Source organism: Poecilia reticulata, linkage group LG6, assembly GCF_000633615.1.
Source record: "Poecilia reticulata strain Guanapo linkage group LG6, Guppy_female_1.0+MT, whole genome shotgun sequence".
NCBI classification, from domain to species: domain Eukaryota; kingdom Metazoa; phylum Chordata; class Actinopteri; order Cyprinodontiformes; family Poeciliidae; genus Poecilia; species Poecilia reticulata.
The window spans coordinates 9,271,752-9,293,615 of record NC_024336.1 but is presented as its reverse complement, the minus strand read 5'-3'; the positions used below and the strand labels follow the sequence as shown (position 1 = coordinate 9,293,615).

Genomic DNA, 21,864 nt, shown 5'->3' with positions numbered 1-21,864 from the left:
CCCACCCTCCCTAAATAACACACCAGACCAACTAGTTCTCCTTCCCCCTCCTCATCTCCCCTGTTCTGCTCTCACACAGCCATTGTCAGTTGTGACCCGGCCGTCTGCCGGTTTTCTGTGTCAGGTCAACCTTCCCACAACCCCTAGCACTGACACACACTCACACCAATACAAATACTTACACTTTTGAAAATAAAAATGCTAAGGCACACAAACATGCCCCTTCACCCAGACATACTCAGGAGAACTAGCATTACCCTGGTGATGCTTTCACGTACTCTTCATGCATTCCTGCGTAGTGTAATGATGAATGTCAGCAGCACACATTGGGGTGCTTTTGATATTGGGTTGTAATTGCATGGACGTTGCATTGAGCAAGGCAGTCACTCCTGCGACAATAATAGTATTCGAGCATGCCAGGTTGTCACACAAGCTTAGACTTCATTAAACAACCAATTTCTGTTTAAATAGTTCTTATTTAAATATGTCTCTCATCACCTAAGCAAACATGAAAAATAAATGTAAAAAAATGTTTTGCTATGCCATAATGAGTCATGCTGCAGTGATTTTATTTTATTTTTTGTTTAGGGATGCTTTTCTCAACTATGTCAAAATTCGGACTTCTTTTGAGTACTTGAAGGTAGCGGCTTCTGAGCCATTGAGTCCCTCCCATGAAGAAATGTGATTGGCCCCAGTGAAAGTCTGTCTGTTGTGGGCGGGGCCAGAACCCTCTGTGTCTGCTCCGCACCAACAGAGGAAGGACAGCTGCCCTCAGCAGCGGAGGAAGGCAAAGAAGAGCCGTTGCCAGAATGCGTTAAGCGATGGCTCGAACCCGAATTTTAGCTCCAATTCTCCGTCCGAGCCGCCCTGGAAGAAACATGGCGTGAGACGAGACGTGTGACACTAAGTGCGAAGGCTGTCGGGGGAGTTTACTCGTAGCGGCAGACTGCGCGCTGCCGCTGCCTGGAAGTTTTTCCTCCTGTTGTTTCTCCGTCGGGGTGTCCCGACGGCGGCGGCGGAGGTGGCGGCGGCTCTCTCCCCGGCGCGGTGTCCCGGTCTGCCCAGCCCCATGCAAAACGTAACGGCCCCTGGCGGCCCTGGCAACTCCAATGTCACCTGCTCCTGCAACTGCACCGCTTCCCAACCACAGGGAATGGAGATATGTGAGTAACATTCGCTGCTCCTCTCACGGTCTCCTGACCTTAAAAAGCTGCCGAGAGACTTTAGTGCTTAATGCGTTTTGAGTAGCCACAGAAGGACAACATGTTAGACTTAATCTTTAACAGCTACGCGGTGGGTTGAAAATTCCTCTCATTAAACCTATAAGTCCTTTTTAAGGAGCTGCAGTTTGTCTACGCTGTATGGAGCAAACTTTTAGCTAACTTCATGCAAACCTACTGTTTTCAATGCGTGTATTTCAACGAAAGTGATATTGTCTGCGTATATTAATGACCCTTTTGAAAAATAAAGGCTCTAAAAATGTAAAAGCTGGCTTATGGTTGAAATAGTATAGTTCCGTAACTTAACATTCGGGGTTACTTTAACGAGTTGCTATAGTTTTATGATAGTTTTCTAGAGGTATTCCTTGTCCTCAGCGCATATGCTGAGGAGGAATGACCACAGAGGGTTAAATAGTTTGCCTGTCAGCGCAGACAGGAAACGCTGGAATGGTATGTTATGTCTGTCTGCTCTCCCGAGTAGCTCAGAGAGAAACTATCATTATCAGCTCTACCCTGCTGCTGGCTGCCTGCTTGATCCACTGCAGATGTTCCTCTTTATGGCCGAGGCAGGGGCGTTTAGGAGAGCAGACAGGGCTGCTAGCAATGCAGGGGACAGACAGACAGACAGACAGACATGGGATGGGGGTATTTGTTGGCAGTGTGGCAGATCCACTGACAGACAAAGACAAACAAACAGTAGAGGACCACATAGCAGACAGAGCAGACAAGGCGAGCGGATTCATAACCAGTCAGCCAGACAAGTACCGACAAAGATATAAACAGAGAGGCACAGACACCTCCTAAGCCAGTCAGGCGTATGTACTTACTGACAGACAGACAGACAGACCCACTGACAATCTACAGACAGACAGACGGACAGAGTTACTGTGATGTGTAATTTCCATAGGTGCTGAGGCCAGAGCTGGGCAACATGAGATGAACCCAGGATATTAGATTTAGATCTGGCAGCTGAGTGTGGTTGTGCTGACGCCACATTGTAACCAAGAAGTGTGTTTGCTTGCTTGTGTGTGTGTGTGGTAGAAAGGCCGGTGTTCCACTATTCTGTGGCTCCACGGTGATGCTAGCCAGGAAAAATACACATAGCCAGGCTTGGACAGGGCGCCTGATTAGCTCACGGACGGACGGACGGACGGATGGATGGATGGATGGATGGATGGATGGATGGGAGGTTCATGAAGATTGTGTTGATTGACTACTGTGCCAACATGAAACAGAAAAGCAAACCGTGTAGCATTTTGGGTTAACACGTGTATGTGTGTGTGCGTGCGCGTGTGTGTGTGTTCTCAGAGATAAACGACAGGCGGCTGATTTTTCACTAAGTTTGCTCGTCCCCAACGTCTCACTAGTCGGAGGGAGCTCCATTCACAAGTGGTTGGAAATAGCTCTGCCCTACTGTAGTGGCCGTCTGGTTTGAAAAGAGCTCTTGTTTGTCGGCTGTGTTGTCATGCAGACTCTGCAGGGCTGAATAATGCAGCTCATGCTTTGATGATTTATCTGGCTAAAGAAAAGAACTACAGTCAGGCTCTTCTCTCCTTTTTTTTCTTCTTCCCTCCCTCTCTTTTTTTCTCTTTCCTTTAAACCAGAGCGAGCCGTCTTGCTTGTGCGATCCCTCTTTTATTTCGACAAGAGGGGAATTGAAAGAGACCTCAAGCACAGAAGGATCACAGCTCAGACGGCGTGTCACGGCCAGGAACCGAACCCCGTCCCACACGTTGGGATTTTCATGTAGGATTTGAAAGGCAGGAACCCTTTAACAAGTGTTCTTCCCCTCGCTGTTGCTACGTTCTTATTGTAGTTGTAACATAATGGAGCCGCGAAGTCGGAACAGTTGTAGGCGCGCTTTCTCTGCCGTTAACTTGCACTCACTCGTCAGATGGGGAGGAAGGCTTTTAACTAGATGCCCGGCTGCTGTGTTTTGTGAACATCCGGTGCCCACAGGGTGAGTTTACAAGCCCGTGTTCTGCAAACATTTTCCACTCTGAAGCCATTTATTCTAGAATTGATTCTTTCTATCGCCTTGTGTGACTCTACAGCCTTGTCTTTCTGTTGCCCTGCAGGGAAATGCTGAGGGCATTTCACTTAAAGCCAATGCAAATTGCCCCTTTCATTTCCATCAGGCAATGTCACACTGATCACAGTGCAGCGGGGTTGTTTTGTAATGTGGATCCTGGTGGACTCTGAGATGGAGGGAAAAGTAAACTGACATTCAGGAAAATGTAGGATTTGATTCAAAGCTCTGGGTGGAGAAAGTTTGCAGCAGAGTTGTGCAGCTCAACAGGTTGAAGTGAGCCACTTGTTCAGTTTAAATGTCCTGCCTGGTAAAACCCAAACCATATTGTCGACAGTTATGACAGGTTCATTTTCTGTGTGGAAAACAACTAGGGAACTAGGGGTGCACCGATTGTAGTTTTCTGGCTGATTGCACATTACTGATCTTCAAAAAGCCAGCTGATGGAAAATTTGTCCAACACTGACTTTTTTCTTTTTATTATCATTTTTTATTTATTTTTTTGTTTGAAATGTTGCTAAATATAGCAAGAAAGTTGCTGAGTTGGCAGTGGCTTCACATTTATGTATCGGTCGATCACCCAAAATGAAGGAAATTGGGGCTGATTTATCTGTGCACCACTGGTTCTGACTGACTATTTTTTAGTGAGGAAAGTAACAATGCTCTCACATCTTCTTAAAATAAAATTCTTCTTAAAATGTCATTCTTAACAAAACGTAAGTTGGCCTGAAATAGTTAATCACAGGTCATAAATTTTGTCACAATTTAAATTGTGACAATTTAATCTTTTGTATTGTACGTAGTTGTGTTTCTCACAGGACTTTTCTATGAGGCGAAACATGGTATAGAGATTCGGTTACTTGAGGCTACCGCTAACTAGCTGCTAATATACCCTTGCTAGCTACATAGCTAGCTTTTATGCATTTTTGGCAAAAGTGTAAATTTATTGCTAGTTGGCTGGATAAGGTTTCATTACTGGCTCACTTCTGTTGCCCACCAACCTCATGCAGTATGAGAAGCACAAAGCTGCAGCCAAAGGCCACAAACAGAACCCAGAAGTGTCACTGCTTTTGCTTTGCTTGACTGTAGTACAGTAGGATCTCCCATCCATCTCCAATATTTATGGTTTTTTGGTCTTAAATTTAATTTAAACGTCTTAAAAAGTCTTAGATTTGATTTGATGTAACTTGCAGGTATGCTGATATCAGATACATAGAGTCCAGGTAAGGAGTTGTCTATCTTGCTACTGTAAAAAAAATAAATAAATAAAAATAAAAATTTAAAAAAAATTATATATATATATAATCTCAAAAACAAGAGTTTTATTGCTGTTTTGGCAATAAAACCACTTGGTTATAATTCTTTAATGACTTCACCAGTTCAAAATCTATATCTCAACAACAAACAGCACAACATCTATTATTGCATAGTGGGGCTGATTGCCAAATACTTGAATAATTAGCTAGCAGTTACTGCAGCGCTAGCAGTTCGTGATATGCATGTTACGCTAAAGATAAATTAACAATATATTGTGCAGTCTACCAAATCATATTTCACATTTTTTCCAGCATCATCTCTTTAGGCGTTATAGTAAACACACGTCACCCTTCACCCCCTGCGTCCTGGTAGCCTTTTTTTTTTTTTCCTTAGACGTATGACTGTCTTTGTGTCTGCAAATGGAACTGTTAAGTCTGCAGCAATTAGATCATCCACCTGAAACTCACTGAGGTATTATAAGACATTTCCATCCAGATACATACAACCTGAGCTATTTATTACTGTAGTCTCCTGCCAGAAAGCTACATTTCAGTACTCTGAGAACATTCTTGCTCTGTGATTTGGGTTGATTGGGTGCGTTTACAAAAGTGACTTTTCAATTTTTTTATTCAGTTTCATTATTAATTAAACCTAAGGTAAGCTTTTGTTTAAAAGAGAAGTTCATTATGACTTTGGGTATGAATGGAAAGTTTTGCACCTTTTGTGAAGGGGAGCTTTTGACTTTTTTGGGGGGTTTTTTGCAGAAAAAAATGTCCTTTCTCTTGTAAGTAATTTGAGGGCACTGGGATTTCTACGCATGTTTGGTGGGTCTCTCTGGAGCCTTAAATAATCCACCATATCTCCTGAGCGGCGGCTTGTTGCAATGAGTTGGCAGTTCATAAAATTTGAGCAATAAGGAGTTCCTTGTTAAACATCAGGATGTAGTGGTGCGCAGTTCCACACTTCTGGGTCCTCAGGGTTTACATAGTCACACTGTTGGCTTGAGGAAGTTGTGACTTTTTTTTCTTTTTTTTTCTGCAAACATGTTCAAGACGGGGAGATTATTTACAGAAAGAGTTTAAGTGACAGTTGTTTCGTTCTATCTTGAGTAAAATCAATATTTAGTTTTTACTGTTACGTTTGAAAACTTTAGGCTTATTGTACATGGGTTCTGACTGAATGAAGACCTCAATGCTGGAAATACCAGATGAATTGGAAAGAAAAAACATTATTTCACGGTATTTAAACAAAAGTTTCAAACAAAAATTAACATGGTTAAATTTTTCTTATTTAGAGCAAATGTTTTACACACTGTTACAAAAAAATTACAATATTTTGATTCTAACAATATTTTTAATTCAATTTAGTTGTCATTGTTTTATCTTATAAACTAAGATAAAAGTTTATAAGATAAAAAGGTTTAGTTATAAACTAAATGTTTATAACTAAACTAAAGGTTTAGTTATAAACATTCACCCAACAAATGTTAGTAGTAGTAGTTAGTAGTAGTAGTTCCCAATAGTCTGAGTTGGGTAAAGCCTTTTTCTAGGTTCTAGTTCATGTTGTTTTGGACTAGAACTATTATTTTCAGTCTTCTCTGAGCCAACTGACCAGCAGTTTGCAGCAGCAGGTGGGGAAGGGGCAGTACTGTGTTATTCTATGCTCCATACAGGTGGAGAAAACTCTAGTTTCTTGGAGTTTATCTGGAGTCACAGGAACAGTAATGGAAAGTTTTTACTGGGTTGTAACTGTAATTTCTTTTGAAAAAAAAAAAAAAACACAAAAAAGAGAAACTTTTGTATATCTCAATCCTAGGGATGCACATATACAGAAAAAAATATTACTTAAATAGTAATTAACCCTCATTTAATGATTCTTTTCTTTCTTTAACATGACTCAGCATCCCCACTTCTCTGTATGATCTTTAGGATATCAGCCACTAACATGAGGTATGAGCAGTTAGCATATCCAACTGGCAAACTTTAAAGTATTATATCCTACCAAATAATCCAAGCTGACTCCTAGAATTGTGATATTGCAATCATGGTTCAATATAACACAGGTTCTACAGTACAGTTCTACTACATTAGATTTCAAGTAGATATTTTCAAGTTTTTTTCTGTTGTGTGAATAACTGGTCCACTTATATAAACACTGCCGATGCTTATGTGGTGTTTTCATACAGGTGTTTGGCTTTCCAAAAAAATGTAAAGGAAGAAACTTGACGTTCCTAGATTGTGTACTGTGTCAGTTGGTGTTTTGTGAACTGGATGTGACACCCCTGACAGCTCTGAACCCTGCCAGAGCTCACCTACTCTAACTTTTCCATTTAGGCTAACTTTAGTCAGTGCCTAAACTCTATTCAATGTCAGAAATTGCACTTGGTTAGCTCTGGTCTCTCTGCTCAGCACTCCTGTGTCATCACTGGCTGCTGGGACTCCCTTTGTGTCTAGATTTTGCACCCCCAACACGCTCTCAGCCATGGCCCAGAACTACTCCCTGAGTTCCCAAAATGCCCTTGGGACTGGGACAGATTTGTATTTGTAGTGTGTTTGAGGACATGCCCATCCGTCAAGGACGAGAACGACACTGATGGCTGTTGGAGGAGGATGGTGGTGGTGGTGAAAGATGGGGGGCAGGGGGAGTGTAGAGGTCTGATGTCTTGGTCAGCATCTATTTACACACAGTTGGACTGTCTGAGATGTTAAAGAGCTCCTTTCTTCTGACTCCATGTTTGTGGGCCTGGATTGGAGCTATTACAGTCAAACGAGATGCTGCTCTGCAGACGTGCTGGCAGACAGTACAAAGGCAGCTCCCCTCACCCCCACCCCTGCTTGTTGTTGATTAGTTTTTCCCAGCATTCAGACAAATGAAATGGTTGGTGTGTTTATTAGCCTCGGCGAACCTCCGTGCTTTGAAATTACTAATGGTGCATCGTATGAAACAATGCAAGCTCCAAATGATATAAAATAAAAAATGCTGCACCACCCGCTGTTTGTCAGATTTCTGTTAATCTGTTTGTTTATGTGAGCTGAAAAACCCAGACAGAGGAATAACGGCATGTCTCTTCAAGTGGTTAGAAGGGTTTTCCTTAGATTTTAGGGGGCTTACATGGAAAAGATTCCAGTGGCATGGCGCTGGGGTGGGGGCGGTTCGGAAGCCTCTGTGATTACAGCAGTACAGGACCTTGAGTGTTTTAAGCAACATTTAAAAAAAATTTCTGCTAGAGAGGCACCAAAAGCCAACCATTTTCATATCACTTCCAAGGAAATGTTTTGTATGAGTCCTTATAGCCCGATATGAGTGAGTGGACTCGGACAGAAAGGCCAATGGTTTAGCAACTTCTTATTACTGAGAATAGAGTGCCTTGCACAAGTGTTCATACCCCTTAAACTTTTTCACATTATGCCACAGTACAACAAACTTTAACTTTAGCTGGTATATTTTGTGATAGACTAACATGATTGTGAAGGGGAAAAAAAATGTTTTAAGGGGCAGTTTTTAAAACAGCCATTTTTTTAATTGGCTGTTTTAAGATTTACATAATTTTATAATTTTATTCCCTCACCAAAAACATGCCAGGAGTGTTGGCTTAATTCTTTCATGCATGTTTAGGAAATTCTATCATCTCCATGGCAACCATTCAGCGGTGCAGAAGGCCTGGATGGACCTAGCACCGCCTTTGAGGACAAAGCTCCTCCTCAGAGCTGCAATTTCCAAGTTTCCAATTTTCCACCTCACAGAGCACCACCCCCTCTTCTAACACTCCCCCAGTAAGCTCCTTCAGACTAGCCAGCAGCAATTAGCAAACACCTGGTGGAACTATGCATCTGCTGAGCTCATTACAAGAGTTCCTTCTCAGTGAAACGCTGTTTGTAGTATTTTGTAGATAAATGCATGCCTGACCCTTGGTAGTTCCTGGGTTAGTCTTAAACGTCCTATCCAGATGTCTTTGATCTTAGGCTGACAGTTTGGGTCAGCTGGTTGAAACCTGAAAGGGATTGTCTAAGATATAAATTCCGCTCTGTTGGTATTCTGCAGTAACCACAGAAAGGCACTGGAGTAGTTATTAATCTCACTAATATATATTTGTTTCAGAATTTGACCCAGTTTAACCACACAGCAGGGAGTCAAGTGGCTCAGGACAAATGTGGGAGACAGGAAAAGAAACCACAGCCTTGTTGTTGTCTAGTCGCTCCTCTGTTCATTAGCAATTCAGAGGGCTGGCTGTCTGTATGTGTGTGTCTCTGTGTGTGTGTGTTTTTTTTTTTTTTAAGTCCGTCATCGTCCAAGTCCAGACACACAAGTCAGACAGTGGTGTCTGATATGTACCTCCCACCCCCATCTCCCTCTGCTACCACCGCCTCCTCCTCCACCCTTCGGCAGCCACCAGCTGACCCCAATCAGGCACAGGGCCTTCCCTATTGTCTGGCTTGGGGATAGGGGGACACACTGTTGGACACATGCATACACACACACAGACTCAGACGGGGGTCAGGAAGATAAGAGGCTGTCTGGTCTAGTCTAGCCTGCTGTGCTGACTCCCAACCCCCAACCATAACGCAGCATTTCTTTCTTTCCACCTCAGTCTTTGCTTCCTTCTCCCCTCTTGGCAAGTGCATCTGATGCTTGTTATGCAAAGTGTTACGGATCGGCATTATGTTTGGAAAGAACATCAAGGTTAACGGTGCTCACTCTGAAATATTCGGTACACCAACAAAACACCAAAAATACCGACTGGTGCACTGGTTGCAGAGGCATCCACACCTGAAAGCAGCCCCTGGTAAACTGACTGTTTTCAGTCAGTTTACCAGTTGACATGATTATGTAATCATGTCAACTTGAAAGTTATGTGGGGAACAAGTTTAGTGTTCACCCTGAAGGTGGTTGTCATGGAAATAATTGATCACTGAGTAAAAGGAAGTTGTAGACTTTGTAGCAGTTCCTCTGTCATTCTGCATGGGACATCTTGACGAGGAAAGGGACGGCGAAGGTTTTGTCCCTCTCTGACAGCTTCCTGGAGGCTTGCGTGTATGTCTTGTGACTAGTGTTGCTAATGATAATTAGGGCTCCCAGTCTGAGCAGCATGGAGATCCTGTGTGTAAATTATTAATATAGGTCATAGTCACAGCATCCGGCTTGGCCCGGCCCAGTGCCCGTCCCGGCACTATTACAGTACACGGGCCCTGCTTACCCACGGCCTGCCCCATCTGTCAGCCAGATTAACCCAGCGGATCACAAACACCCGTGTCTGCAGTGGGTGTGGATTCCGAACAGTGACTTCACCGACTACCGTCGGATAGCTTTCCTCCCGTAGTAGACCACAAACGTGAACCGGTGTGGTTAAATATCAAGGAGCTGGATCACATGTCAGCTGTTGGACTCCAACAGAGTCTGCAGCAACGTTCAGCCGATGAACCAAGAATTAGTGTTGTTTTTAATGTCTCCTGAGGTCAGCACTAAGGCATGGCCCCCATCTGACCTCTGCCCTCTTGACACCAGCCAAAATTCCTTACTTTAAGGAAATAAAGGCAACAGGTATTACAGTGTGGATCATACTTGAATGACATTTTAAACAGAGATGCACCAGTTTGATATTAAGATCTAGAGCAGTCCTGATATTGAAGAAAAAATATGACAATGTGCCCAATCCATAAGGGCAGATCTAGTCAGTCTAATTGTAGAGCACATCATACTTTATTATTTATTTTACATTATATTTGGAATTCCTAGTTGCAGTTTTTGAATCACATGAAAGAAGATCTGTTGTTTTATTTTTTTACCAAGGTAGTCAACCTATTGTTTTTGTCCCTTTCAGTTTCTTTATTATTTATTTTCTATTGGCTGATCCACTTCTAGTTACACTGACTGAACAGATTAAAGTTGTATTGCTTTTACATGTTTGACCAAGCTTGTGAAGCTATTGGTGTATTTAAGTGTGCTGTACTGCTGCAGCGTTATTAATAAATTTGTAATTCAGTACATTTAAGTTAAGAAAGACATGCTTTAAGTCAATTCACCACTGTTTTTAGGTATTTGCCGATGCTAAACTGCTAATATCAGTATCAGAAATCAAAAAAGTGGATGGGTGCATCCCTAATTTAAAGGCAACTAACTAAATGCTGAATTGTGAACAGTTAAGAACTGAAGTGGAACTGGACCTTCTGAGCTCCAGTCCAGAAATAAAAAAAACCAAGAAAACCTTCATTTAGTGGTTTTCTCTGTGCTATTCTCAGATGAGGACAGTAGAGTTATAAAAATAATACAATATTACACTTGGTGAAGATCCACTAGTCATGGTAAAGCATGTAACAAGTAAGGCCAGAACACGATTCCACTGCTTGCAAAACAGCCTTTGCAGAGAGTAATCTGCTTAGTGTCTGCAGAAGAACTTTGGTCTACTATTATTTACTACATCGCTTCAGTTGACTGAGTTTTGCTGTCATTTGACTCTCTTGCAGTCCCACCACAGCGACAGGTTGAGGTGTGGACTTTGACTGGGCCAACACCTACACCTTATAACACCCTGAGCATGTGGTAGAGTTGCCAACAGGGTGGAAAAACCATACCAACATCAGACTGAGTTGGGTAAACATTTCTGGGATATTAGGGGAGAAGTTTGACAGTGTTGAATGTTTTCTGCTTGTTGGTAGACATTCTCACTGTACAATAGTGAAGCTGGAAAAGTTTTAAAAACCCTCTACAACTGCTGTTTCTCTAAGATCATTGCTGATTGCCCTTCCACATTGCTAGCATTATGGTAACTGTCAATGCTTAGTTTTCAAAAAACTGACTGGTTTAATGTTACTCTTTGCATCCAGCAAAATAAAGTGACATGTATTTATAACTTAAAAATCTTGAAAAGTCTGGGTATTCAGATGGCATATGTTAATATTAGGAATGAAATGATGTGAAACGTTTTGGCCCATACCGATATCTGACGTTAATATTGCAGTTATGGCCGATGGCTGATGTTTACCCATTTTATCTATAGGTAACAATCTCCCACCTACTTTACCGCTTTGCTTCAGTTAAACACAAATCCCACATCCTGCATTGCATCACATGACCAAACAGGACCAGCCCCTCCTCCACCCAAAAGACATTTACAAACAGCAATAAGATGGAAATGAATATCTGCAGTTATTTATTATTAGTAGTAGTATTACTATTTTTGTCGGGCCGATGCCGATATGTTAAAAATATAGATATTAAAGTGGTCTGTTTCAGTGGAATTCCAGAGAATATAAATGAGTGCTTTAGTTAGAGTGTAATAAAAGAAACTGTAACTTAACTGTATGTATCATTTAGGATTTTTTGCTCAATGTCTTCATATTGACACTATATATTCAGGTAACTAATCAACCCAACATGCAGGAGAAAATAGGGGTGCAGTAGATGTGTCTACATCAGCAGCTTAAAACCATGAATCCTACCTCTGGGTTCATTCCTGCTGCTTCTAATGCTAGCCTCTGGGCTGCTGAGGGTTGTTATGAAACCTTCCAGACTTTTATATCCCCACTCGTTATAGAGCTATCAAACGGTACATCTGGCAGGCTTTTTGTGAAACGGCAACACAGACGACTGGAACCGAACCCCTGACTGAATTAAAGGCATAGACGCAATGAAGGACTCTGCACACACAGCGTTTAGAGGAAGCCGCGATTTTTCTGGTAGAAATTTCAAGAAAATAAAGATGAAAATCTAAAAACAGTGTGTGGAGTAAAAATATTGATGTTGACAGATTTCTTTGGCAGCATCAAGGTCAGCCCACCTGAACACTCAATCAAACTGCTTTCCTGCAGTCACTCCAACCTGCTGCAGATCTTCTGATCGATACATCTGTTTGGTGCTCCCTGGCTGCTGCTAACTCACCCGTTGTCCTGGTTTTGTTCCTGTGAGTTTGTACTTGTGGACGTTTGGGAAGCGGTCAGAACCAGATGGGTCGGTTTACCTTCCCACCTCACACTTTATGGAGTATCTCTCTCCTCACCTTTACGCCTCCAGAAGTCTTTTATTCACTAAAATACAGCTGAAAGACCGGCATGACCAAACCCTCTGCCAGTGATGTCATGACCTATATACAACTTGTAAATTCCTGCATCGGGGCTGTAAAATTCCCTTCGTTCCTGCCCCGGTGCCAGCTGTGTGAAGCTGTCAGCTGCCGAGGCATCACTTACACCATGTTTCTGCACCGTCTGGCTGGCAGGTTGGACTCTTTTCTTTCTTTCTTTCTTTTTTCCCCAGAGTGTGCCAGGTTTGCTTTTTTTTTTTTTTTCTCAGAAAGACACAAGTTGTTCTTCACCTTCTAACGGTCTTCCCTTCTCTTTTGAACTCACTCTGTTCCTCTTTCGCGCTTCATCTGCGTATCGTCGCTGTCAACAACGCTAAAACATCCCGACACGTGAAGAAACCAGCGCTATCATTAGTGCGGGGTGCTTCCTTCACCGCTCCCACCCCAGGTCTTGCCAGCCTGTCTACCTTTTCTTCTTTGCGTGCACGCGCGTGTGTGTGTGTAGTTCTCTCTGTTGTCGGCAGCTGTTGCTCAGCACCGCTCTAAAGTTCAGCTTGCGGTCATGGCAAAGTGTTCCAGCGAGGGGAAAACTTTTTCTATTTTTTCCCCCCTTTCCCTCTCCTACTTATACATTCCTTAATCTTGCTTTGTAGAACTTAGCACTTGCACACTACTCCCTCTTTTCTGCTTTCCTCCCAGACTCTTTATCCCCGCTTCACTTTCACTGTCTTTTTGCTCCTGCTTTCTTTTTCTGTTCCTTTCCCTCCTTTCTGTCTCCGTCCCGCTCCTGCCTAATCCTGCCTGCCAGGCATTGCTTCATGGTTGTTATGCATCTCAACCCGAAGGGGCCGCAGAAAAAAAAAAAAGCCAGAGCGACTAACGGGAGGACGAGGAGGTTCTAGTCATCTGCCAAAGCCTATTGAGCAACTTAAGCGTGGTTGTTTTGCTCTGTTGGCTCAGCACAATGAGACCGCATGTGGAAGACATGTTTACACCCCTTCATCTCCGAGTTGGAGGGAGTGGGAGAGGAGGAAGAAGTGGGAGATGGAGGAGGAGGTGGGATTCAAAGTGAGGGAGGCAGAAATAATGACAAAAGTGTGTGTATATATAGTGAATGGAAAAGAGAAGAGGTGGGATACAGAAGAGGCTGAAAGGGAAAGAAGAGGAGGAGGAGAAGAGCAATGGATGATGAAAGGGAAGGATAGACGGGTTGAACCAAAAAAAATGCAGATGGAATAGAGTGAGAGGAGTGTGACAAACACAGAGAGGGACAGACATAATGAGAGAGAAAGAGGACAGACTAAAATAGAGAGTCGGAGAGACGGTCCCCGTTGGAGGAGAGAAAACCAGTGTGACAGTGAGTCATAGCTGAAAAACTGCCACACAAGCATATGCTGCGGCTGAGGGGCAGTCTTTCTTTAAAATGGAAGTTAGGAACGTTGTAGACAGGGTTGCAAAAATAAAACCTTTGCATGTATCATGGTAGAGTTATTAGAGCTAATGGGAATGTGGGATTTTTTTCTGACACCCAAAACTTTTCATTTCCTAATGATAAATTCTGGATGTTGAAAACATATCAAAGTTTCTCTCGTGGCTTTGTGCTGATTGGGAACTAAAGCTGATGACTTTAGCTGTCGTGTTTAGGGCATGGGTGTCCAAAGTGCAAGCATAGGTGGTTGATGCAGATAGACACTTCTTCATCGTGTAGAGCGAGAATTTTTTTTACAGATAAGTAACATCATCTTAAAAGAAATATGAAATACAAAAAAACAGATTCCTGTTTATTAACGAAGTCGTGTTAGCTTTTGGAGTAACTAGAACCACAAAAACTGATCTTTCTGAACTGTTTCAAACCGTTCATATGCAAACCTTTTTCAATGAAGGTCAAAGTTTGGCCCCACCTCTTTCTGATGCTGCCCTGGGCAACTGCCCATATAAAAAACTGCCACTGTGCATGTTTTCTAAAAATGTTTAATTGACCAAACATGTCTGATTGTTGTCAGTTGTCCAGGGTTTTTGTATTCAGGAATTAAAGGAAGTCATTTAGTTTTAAACATTCATTTAGAAATATCCCTCTCCATTCATTTCCTATAGAACTTGTGCGATGAGGTGACAGTCTTCTGTCCTCATCCAGCCCAGCATCCAGCCTAATCCATGCAACTTCGAACTCGTACATGTAGATATGTACACGAGGGCTAGCGACGCAGCATGAGAAAGTTGAAAAATATTCAACCTTTGCTGCTGTCATGGAAAAGTTTAATCTTTTGCTGTAGTTTGTCGCTCCGTGTGTGAACTAGATAACCCTCTAATGGAGAGAGGCTTTTAGGTCAAGATAGGTAGTTTGATTTCACTGCGTTATGTAGTATGATTAATGCAGATAGACACTTGTCATTAATGTGTGTGATTAATATCATGCGTTAAAGTTGACAGCTTTAGTTAATACCTGATCATGTAGCTTTAGTTAAAGCTGGTTTAAACTCTCCACGCCTGTCTGGTGTGATCCCAGTACCTCCCTGTTACCCCAGGAGACGGCTCGGCTCCGGTCCGTTCCCATGTTCCACCCACAGCCTCTCCTGCCGCCTAGCTTCAGCCACTCACAGCAGCCAACCAGGGTTTGCAGCACATATGCAGCGTGCAGCCTACGTCTGTGAGGTGTCTGCTCACCCCCCTGATGTTGAAAACCTGTTTCAGAGTTGCGCCATGAATCCGAGGGTGGAGGTGTGTGGTAACTTTAGAGGAATGGAGGGGGGCTGGTGGGGTTCCTGTTTCACCAAACCAACATGTGCCTGTTAGAAGATACAACATCCCACTCTTTTCCTCCTGCTTCCACAGTTCCTCGTCATCTTGAGGAAGGAGGCATGTAGCCTGCATGCATAGTGGGTGCATGGAGCCTCAGCCTCCATGCACCTCGCTCTGTCCGCCCTCTATCGTTCTTCCTGTCTCCCCTCTCTGCCAATCTCTCCGTCTCCATCCAGTCTGAGTTATGTTCTCTATTTCCATGGCTAATTTTCTCTGCCTCTGTGCCAGTCTGGCTGCTATTGGCTGCCGCTTTCAAATTATTTTTGTCGCTTAGCTTTTTTCTTTTTTTCCCCTCTCTTCTTGGTTCTGTTCTGCCAGATCATAATTTCACATTTTGGTCTTCACCAGCAGCAACACTGCAAAAATACAGGAGCTCTGCAGATTGACTAGGCCTGATACTTAACCACTCCTCTGTAGTTTTATCTCAGATGTAAAGCTTGTGAGCTCAAACAGTCCAAAGAAAACTGTCCACAAAATGTAGATGATTAGACTTTCCTACAAACGTATTCACACTCCTGGAGCTTTGATTCTTTACAACAACAAAATTCAGTTGGGACTTCATGTGATTGGCCAACTCGAAGTTGTGCACGATTTGGAAGTGACGCATGGTTTTCACAGAAAATCTTTTAATTACATTTTTTTTTAAAACAACCAAAAACACACACACACAAAACCAAAATCATAAAAAAAAAACTAATCGGATGACTCTGTAAATGAAATTGCCCATCAAAAAATATTAGTCGTAAGAATGGAAAATTATCAAGCTATTAATTGATTAATTGAATAATTGCTTATTGCGACAGACTTGGACGTTTTTTGGGAGGAAAGCAACAAGAACTGCATAAGTACGGAGTGGTGAAATGAGCAGCGGTCCAAAATGTGACTCAGTGCCTCCAGTATAAGAGACCAGTCTGATGGAACTTTCTGCACACAGAGAAGATGAATTGTCTCCACAGTGTTACTAAACAGCTTTATGTCCCATCAGACTGCGGTTTACATTTCAGCAGCTCACCATCCTGCAGCATACAGAACTCTAATTGTAAACACACACATTCTCCTCCAACGCCCTCCTGCACAGCGACCCCAGCTGACCCCGATTACCATCCTACACACACACGCACGCACGCTCGCACGCACATATGCACTTTGACCCTGACATCAGTCTGACCCTCCAGTCTGGTTCAGACATTCAGAGTGCAGTCAGTCTGGCTACATGGCAGAGTGGGATAGGGGGAGGGGTTAGTGTTTCAGACACTCTCCTGTCTGGCTCTGATCATGTCCACCAGTCACACATTCACCTGAGAAACCGCAGACCAAGAGCATGTGACAGCTCAGCAAGCCAATGAATTCTTTAACACTGCCCTCCTCTCCCCTTTTACTGCTCTTCATGAATATTGCAGTACTGGAATATTGATAATATTAGACGACACTGTAATATTCATGATATGTTATCACAGCCTAGCCTTTTCCCTGTCTTATTAATGTTATATTCATGCAACTGGAGATGATACGATTATGTCAGACCTCCTCACCAACCAAAGTAACCATTTATCGCCGCCTCAATATTAGGTCTGATCATTATGGGCCGCATCAGCAGTAATCAAAGTTCAGCTTTGTTTGAGGAAGCAGTAGAAGAGATGACGTGGTATGCAGAATGAGGAATTCGTGTGGTGGATAAAATGGCCGAGCTGGTCTGTTGGAATCTGAGAATAGAAATATTATTGTTGCTCAATGTGGAAATTTCTGCGACAGGCAATGAGAGCAAGTAGATTCACACAAAGATGTCTGAAAACTCAATAAGGACCAAAATACTGTACAGTAACTTGGGAAATATTTCAACATACTGTGTAGTTCTGTACTCCGGTCCACAGGAATGTGCAACAGAGTAGGTTAATTAAAAAATGTACAACATGTGAATGTGTATTTGATATGGCTGGAAATTTATTTCGATTCACTAATTACTTAGATTAAAATTTTTACTGCAATCGATTGCATTCGTTTTGTTTTTTTACATAAAAATGTCTCAAGCTGGAACCTTTGTTTCATGGTTCTGGTACACCCGTAAATCTGACGCACAAGGAACATCTGTAAACAAAGCAATGAATGACAAAGGCCCTTTTACTGGCCCAATGGCGGCTTAATTTTTGCTTAAGAAACTAAGTTAATTGAACATTTTAACACAATTAATTGCTTTAATCCAACATGGATCCAACAGATCCATGTTTTCACCTCTCGCCCATTTCGGGGCCCTCGGGGCAGTCACCCCTAAACTGGAGCAGTGGCTAAAACAGATCCCAGGAACAACATCGGACATCTCAGTCCAGAAATGTGCAGTTCTAGGCACGATTCTGCGCAGAACCCTCAAGCTCCCAGGCCTCTGGTAGAGGACCCAAGCTCAGAGGATGAAACAGACCACCCACGGAGGGTGAGAAGGGAATTTTTTATATGTATATATGTGTGTGTGTGTGTGTGTGTGTATATATGTGTATGTATGTGTGTGTATATGTGTATGCATATATGTAAAAATAAAAAAGAATCTGCAACAACAAGGAAATAAACACTTATTGGGTTGATGGTTCTAGAGATGGAATGGAAGGATCTCCTGTACACCTGTAACACTCCTGATTACAAACTATGTAATCAGAGTAATGCTTTAAGTCCACTGATGGATCATAACAGCTTGAGATGATAATGGCAGAATTCTTTGAATATTTTCAACAGCCTTCAGGTGGTTAGTCTAAATCCTGTGGCGCCCTGAATCCAGCTCCATTTTTTAGTTCACTAATGATAAAATGGATATGTTGTCATCGAGCGAGAACAAGTCAGAGGCAGTGTGTTCTGTAATCCAGACAGCCTAGAGCTGGTGCTGTGTGTGTGTCCCCTGTGCTGTGTGAGCGCGAGAAGAAGGTCTGGATAGACGGAGGGGGGGAAGAGACGGAGCTGCAGAGCTGTAATTGTTTTTTCTCTTGTTGCCCTAAGTCCCCACAGCCCGTCTGGCACCTCGCTCGCTCGCTCTCTTCTTCTCCTCCACTCTTTGTCGCCGTCTTTCCTTTCTTCTCACTCATTACATCCACCCTACCTTTTTGTCCTCACCGTCTCCTTCTCTTTCCCTGACTCCGAGCTGCGTGTCTAATGGGCGGAAGACGCACTCGCACAAGTGGGCAGCCCTCTTCTTGGGGTTAATCACAACTAAACTAGTTCACTTGTTTCTACAGAGAGAGCTGGCTGACTGTAGCAGAGCGCTGCCTCGGCAGCGGCTGTAGCACATCCATCCGGACTGGCCTGGGTTTCTCCACCGTCTAGACGTCGCAGAGCTCAGCGTGTGTTTGTTGCATCATTTCCTCCTTTTCGACCAACTCTCTCTGTCTCCTCATTACTGAGAACTCTTCCTCCCTCCAGCCTTTTCAAGTCTGTCCCTTTCCATCTTTCTCTGTGCCACAGCATACTTGTGTGTGTGTGTGTGTGTGTGTGTGTGTATGTGTGCCAGCCAGGTCGCTGCCATGGCGCCCCAGCAGCTCCGGGCCTTGTTGATCACGGCACCGTGCCCAGGGGTTCCCATGGCAACGGCAGTGGCAGCAGACAGGGTTCTGTGTAGAAGAAGTGTGTGTGTGTGCGTGTGAGTGTGTGTGGGCCCAGTGTGGTGGGCAGCAGGCTGTGAACTCAGCAGGCCTCTATCTGGGCAGCAGGAGAAGGACGAGTGAGTCGGAGCAAACAAAGCGCCCTCTATTCGCTCATCTTCCTTCTCTTTTCGCTCAACACACACATCACGGCACAAGCTATCACCGAAATGCGCACACACCCACACACACACACACACAACGTGAAAACCCGGGAGTTGTAAGGCACAGGGACACGGGCGCCCCCGCCACCCGTCACATCTGCAAAAGTGCTGCGTTTTACAGCCAAGTGCGCTCTGGATTGCCAGGTGTGGCTGTGAGAATGTAACAGTTTTTCTTTTTTTTTTCTCTCTTTTTGCTCATGACTGAGATCTGGAGAGCAGCAGGAAACTGTAAACGGCAACAGAGGAAATGAGGCAGCTGCGGGGTTTTGATGAGTGGGTTGTGTTGTATGCAGAAATCCAATCTGAACTCAAGACAGCAGCTCAGCTTTAGATAAAGTTCTATGTCATTCCTAAGCTGCTTCCTGTTGTCCTGTGGCCTCCCAAGGCAGCAGCCAGTCAGGATGGGAGTTTTTCCCCTTTTAGATTTTATAGTGTGTTTTTTTTTTCCAGCCACACAGGTTCCTGACAGCTGAAGCTTAGAGGGACAGCATTTCCTTTTGCTGGTAGAAGGAACGCTCCTAGTCCAAATTAGCAAGCAGCTAGCGTGCTCTTCCTCCTGGCTGTCAGTATAAATCTGCTTTCAAACCTGCATCTCAGAACGCAGCCTGCTAGCTGCAGACAAAGCAACGTTTCCAGTGTGCAAACTAAACTAGACACCCCTGGTTCCTTTACCGAAGCGTCTAAGGTCGGCCTATCTCAGATGTGAAGTTTATTGAGCAATAACAATGTTAGAGGCCCCAGCTGAGTGAGCGCAGTCTCCATAGATGGCCATTAGCCTGATTCTTGTTTCAGGGCCAAACAGAGTAAGTGTGCATGCCCTCATTATTCACAGAAGGAAGTTTTCCCTGGCATTAACTGTCTGGTTACCAGCAGGAAGGAATCTGGACATAGCCAGACTGAGGTCCACTCACTTCAAACTGCGACTCACCGCATCATTATTGTCATCACTTTCCTGACCTTCATCTTGGTGTTTTATTTTCAATACTTTGTGTATTTCGAGAGGAAACACAGTTTTATTCCTAAGTGCTATCAAATATGTATTTTATGATCTATAGATGCTGAAACCCTACCCTGTTTCTCTGGGTGCTTTCATGCCTGATGGTCCCGTAGACTCGGTTCGATTGGGGACCAAAAATGCAACGTTTGTTCCACTTTCAGCTGCTGTGGTTCTTTCACATTGCACCGTGTCAAACCATCCAAACCTGTTTCCTTCCTCACCTGTGGTGGCGCTGCATCAAGAACCACTGAAGGAAATGACATAGAAACCTCTGAAGAAGACACTGAGCTTAACTTCCTTCTTCATGAAATTTAAACAAAAATGGGGTGGGATGAGATCTTGGCGATTGTAGGATTTCTCTTTCTCTTTGGCAAAAGCCCATGAACCATTTCTCCCTTTTATCACTAGACTCATGTGTTTTGTTTTTTTTTTAATTGCATTTATCCACAGTGCCCTGCACTGTTAATGTCTTGGTTTTGAAGCGGTCTCTGGTCCGCTTGGCATTCATATGTCCATTCAAACCATACAAGTGTCAACTTCATCCAAACCCAGACCTGGATTTTTAGGTTGACCAGAGTTTGCTTTTTTGGTCCGCATCAGAGTTCGATTCCTCATCCCCAAACCAACCAGACTTTGTAGCCAAAAGGACCGGAGTTGAATAAAAGCGGTCTAAACGGGGCTGGTGTGAATGCAACCTAAATCTTCCCACTTGCTCCACCCATATGTTTACATTTTAATTTGTTAAATCTGTTTAGGCATTTGAATCTTTTCCTATACATAGTTTGAGATTATCATGTAATCAATTTAATTCATTTAAAGGACTCGTGTATTATATTAGGCCTCTGCCATCAGACTTACGTTTTGATTCAGTTTCAGAGTGTCTTATTATAGAGCTATGCCCAGATATTGTTGCTGATGTTTGCCATGTGTCTGACAGGAGGTTTTCACCAGCAGGTCAGCTGAACTGTCTAACATCTTGCTGGCCTCTTTTTTTAATCTCTCTTTCTAATACACACACACACATTGACTCACAGAACAATCATTGGATCATTGTCTCTGTGTGATGAACTTTCAGCCTCTTATTGCACATTATTTAATTCATTTTTTTTCTTTTTTTTAATGTGCTGGTAGATGTGGGCGGTACCGCCCCCCAGGGGGCGTTCAGAGGACGGCAGTTGGCGCTGGCCAACATTTTTACTAAAGGGGGGCGCTGGGATGCCTTTGGGGGGCGTTTAGCCGAAGGTAAACTTTACACCTTAAATGCACAACAATGCCAGTTTAGACTTTGAGCAACTTGGTAAAACTGTATTGTGTAACATTAAATCATGCTTGGCTGCAACTGTATCGATGGTAGCTCTTCTTCAGTGTTTGTTAGCTTCTGTTAGCTTCTTGGCGCAGCTCCGTTCTCCTGCTACTGGTAGCTAAAATCACGATACCCTCACCCTCACTGTGTATCCCTCTGAAAATGAACCCATTTAAATAAATGGGTGGAGCCAGTGGGAAGATTTAGGTTGCATTCACACCAGCCCCGTTTAGACCGCTTTTATTCAACTCCGGTCCTTTTGGCTACAAAGTCTGGTTGGTTTGGGGATGAGGAATCAAACTCTGATGCGGACCAAAAAAGCAAACTCTGGTCAACCTAAAAATCCACGTCTGGGTTTGGATGAAGTCGACACTTGTATGGTTTGAATGGACATATGAATGCCAAGCGGACCAGAGACCGCTTCAAAACCAAGACATTAACAGTGCAGGGCACAGTGGGTAAAT

At 43.4% G+C, this 21,864-nt stretch overlaps 1 protein-coding gene across 3 annotated transcripts in view; it reads left to right on the top strand.

Moving 5' to 3' along the window:
- ldlrad4b (low density lipoprotein receptor class A domain containing 4b) overlaps nt 1-21,864 on the top strand; it is a 245,941-nt gene that overhangs the window by 202,220 nt on the left and 21,857 nt on the right. The window contains exon 1 of one of the 3 annotated variants that reach the window (XM_008411110.2): nt 745-1,163. The exons of the other annotated variants lie outside the window; for them this stretch is intronic. Coding sequence (XP_008409332.1) covers nt 1,070-1,163 — 94 coding nt within the window. The 5' untranslated portion in view covers nt 745-1,069. Of the gene's footprint in view, nt 1-744; nt 1,164-21,864 lie in introns of those variants that run through there. 3 annotated transcript variants of the gene reach the window in all.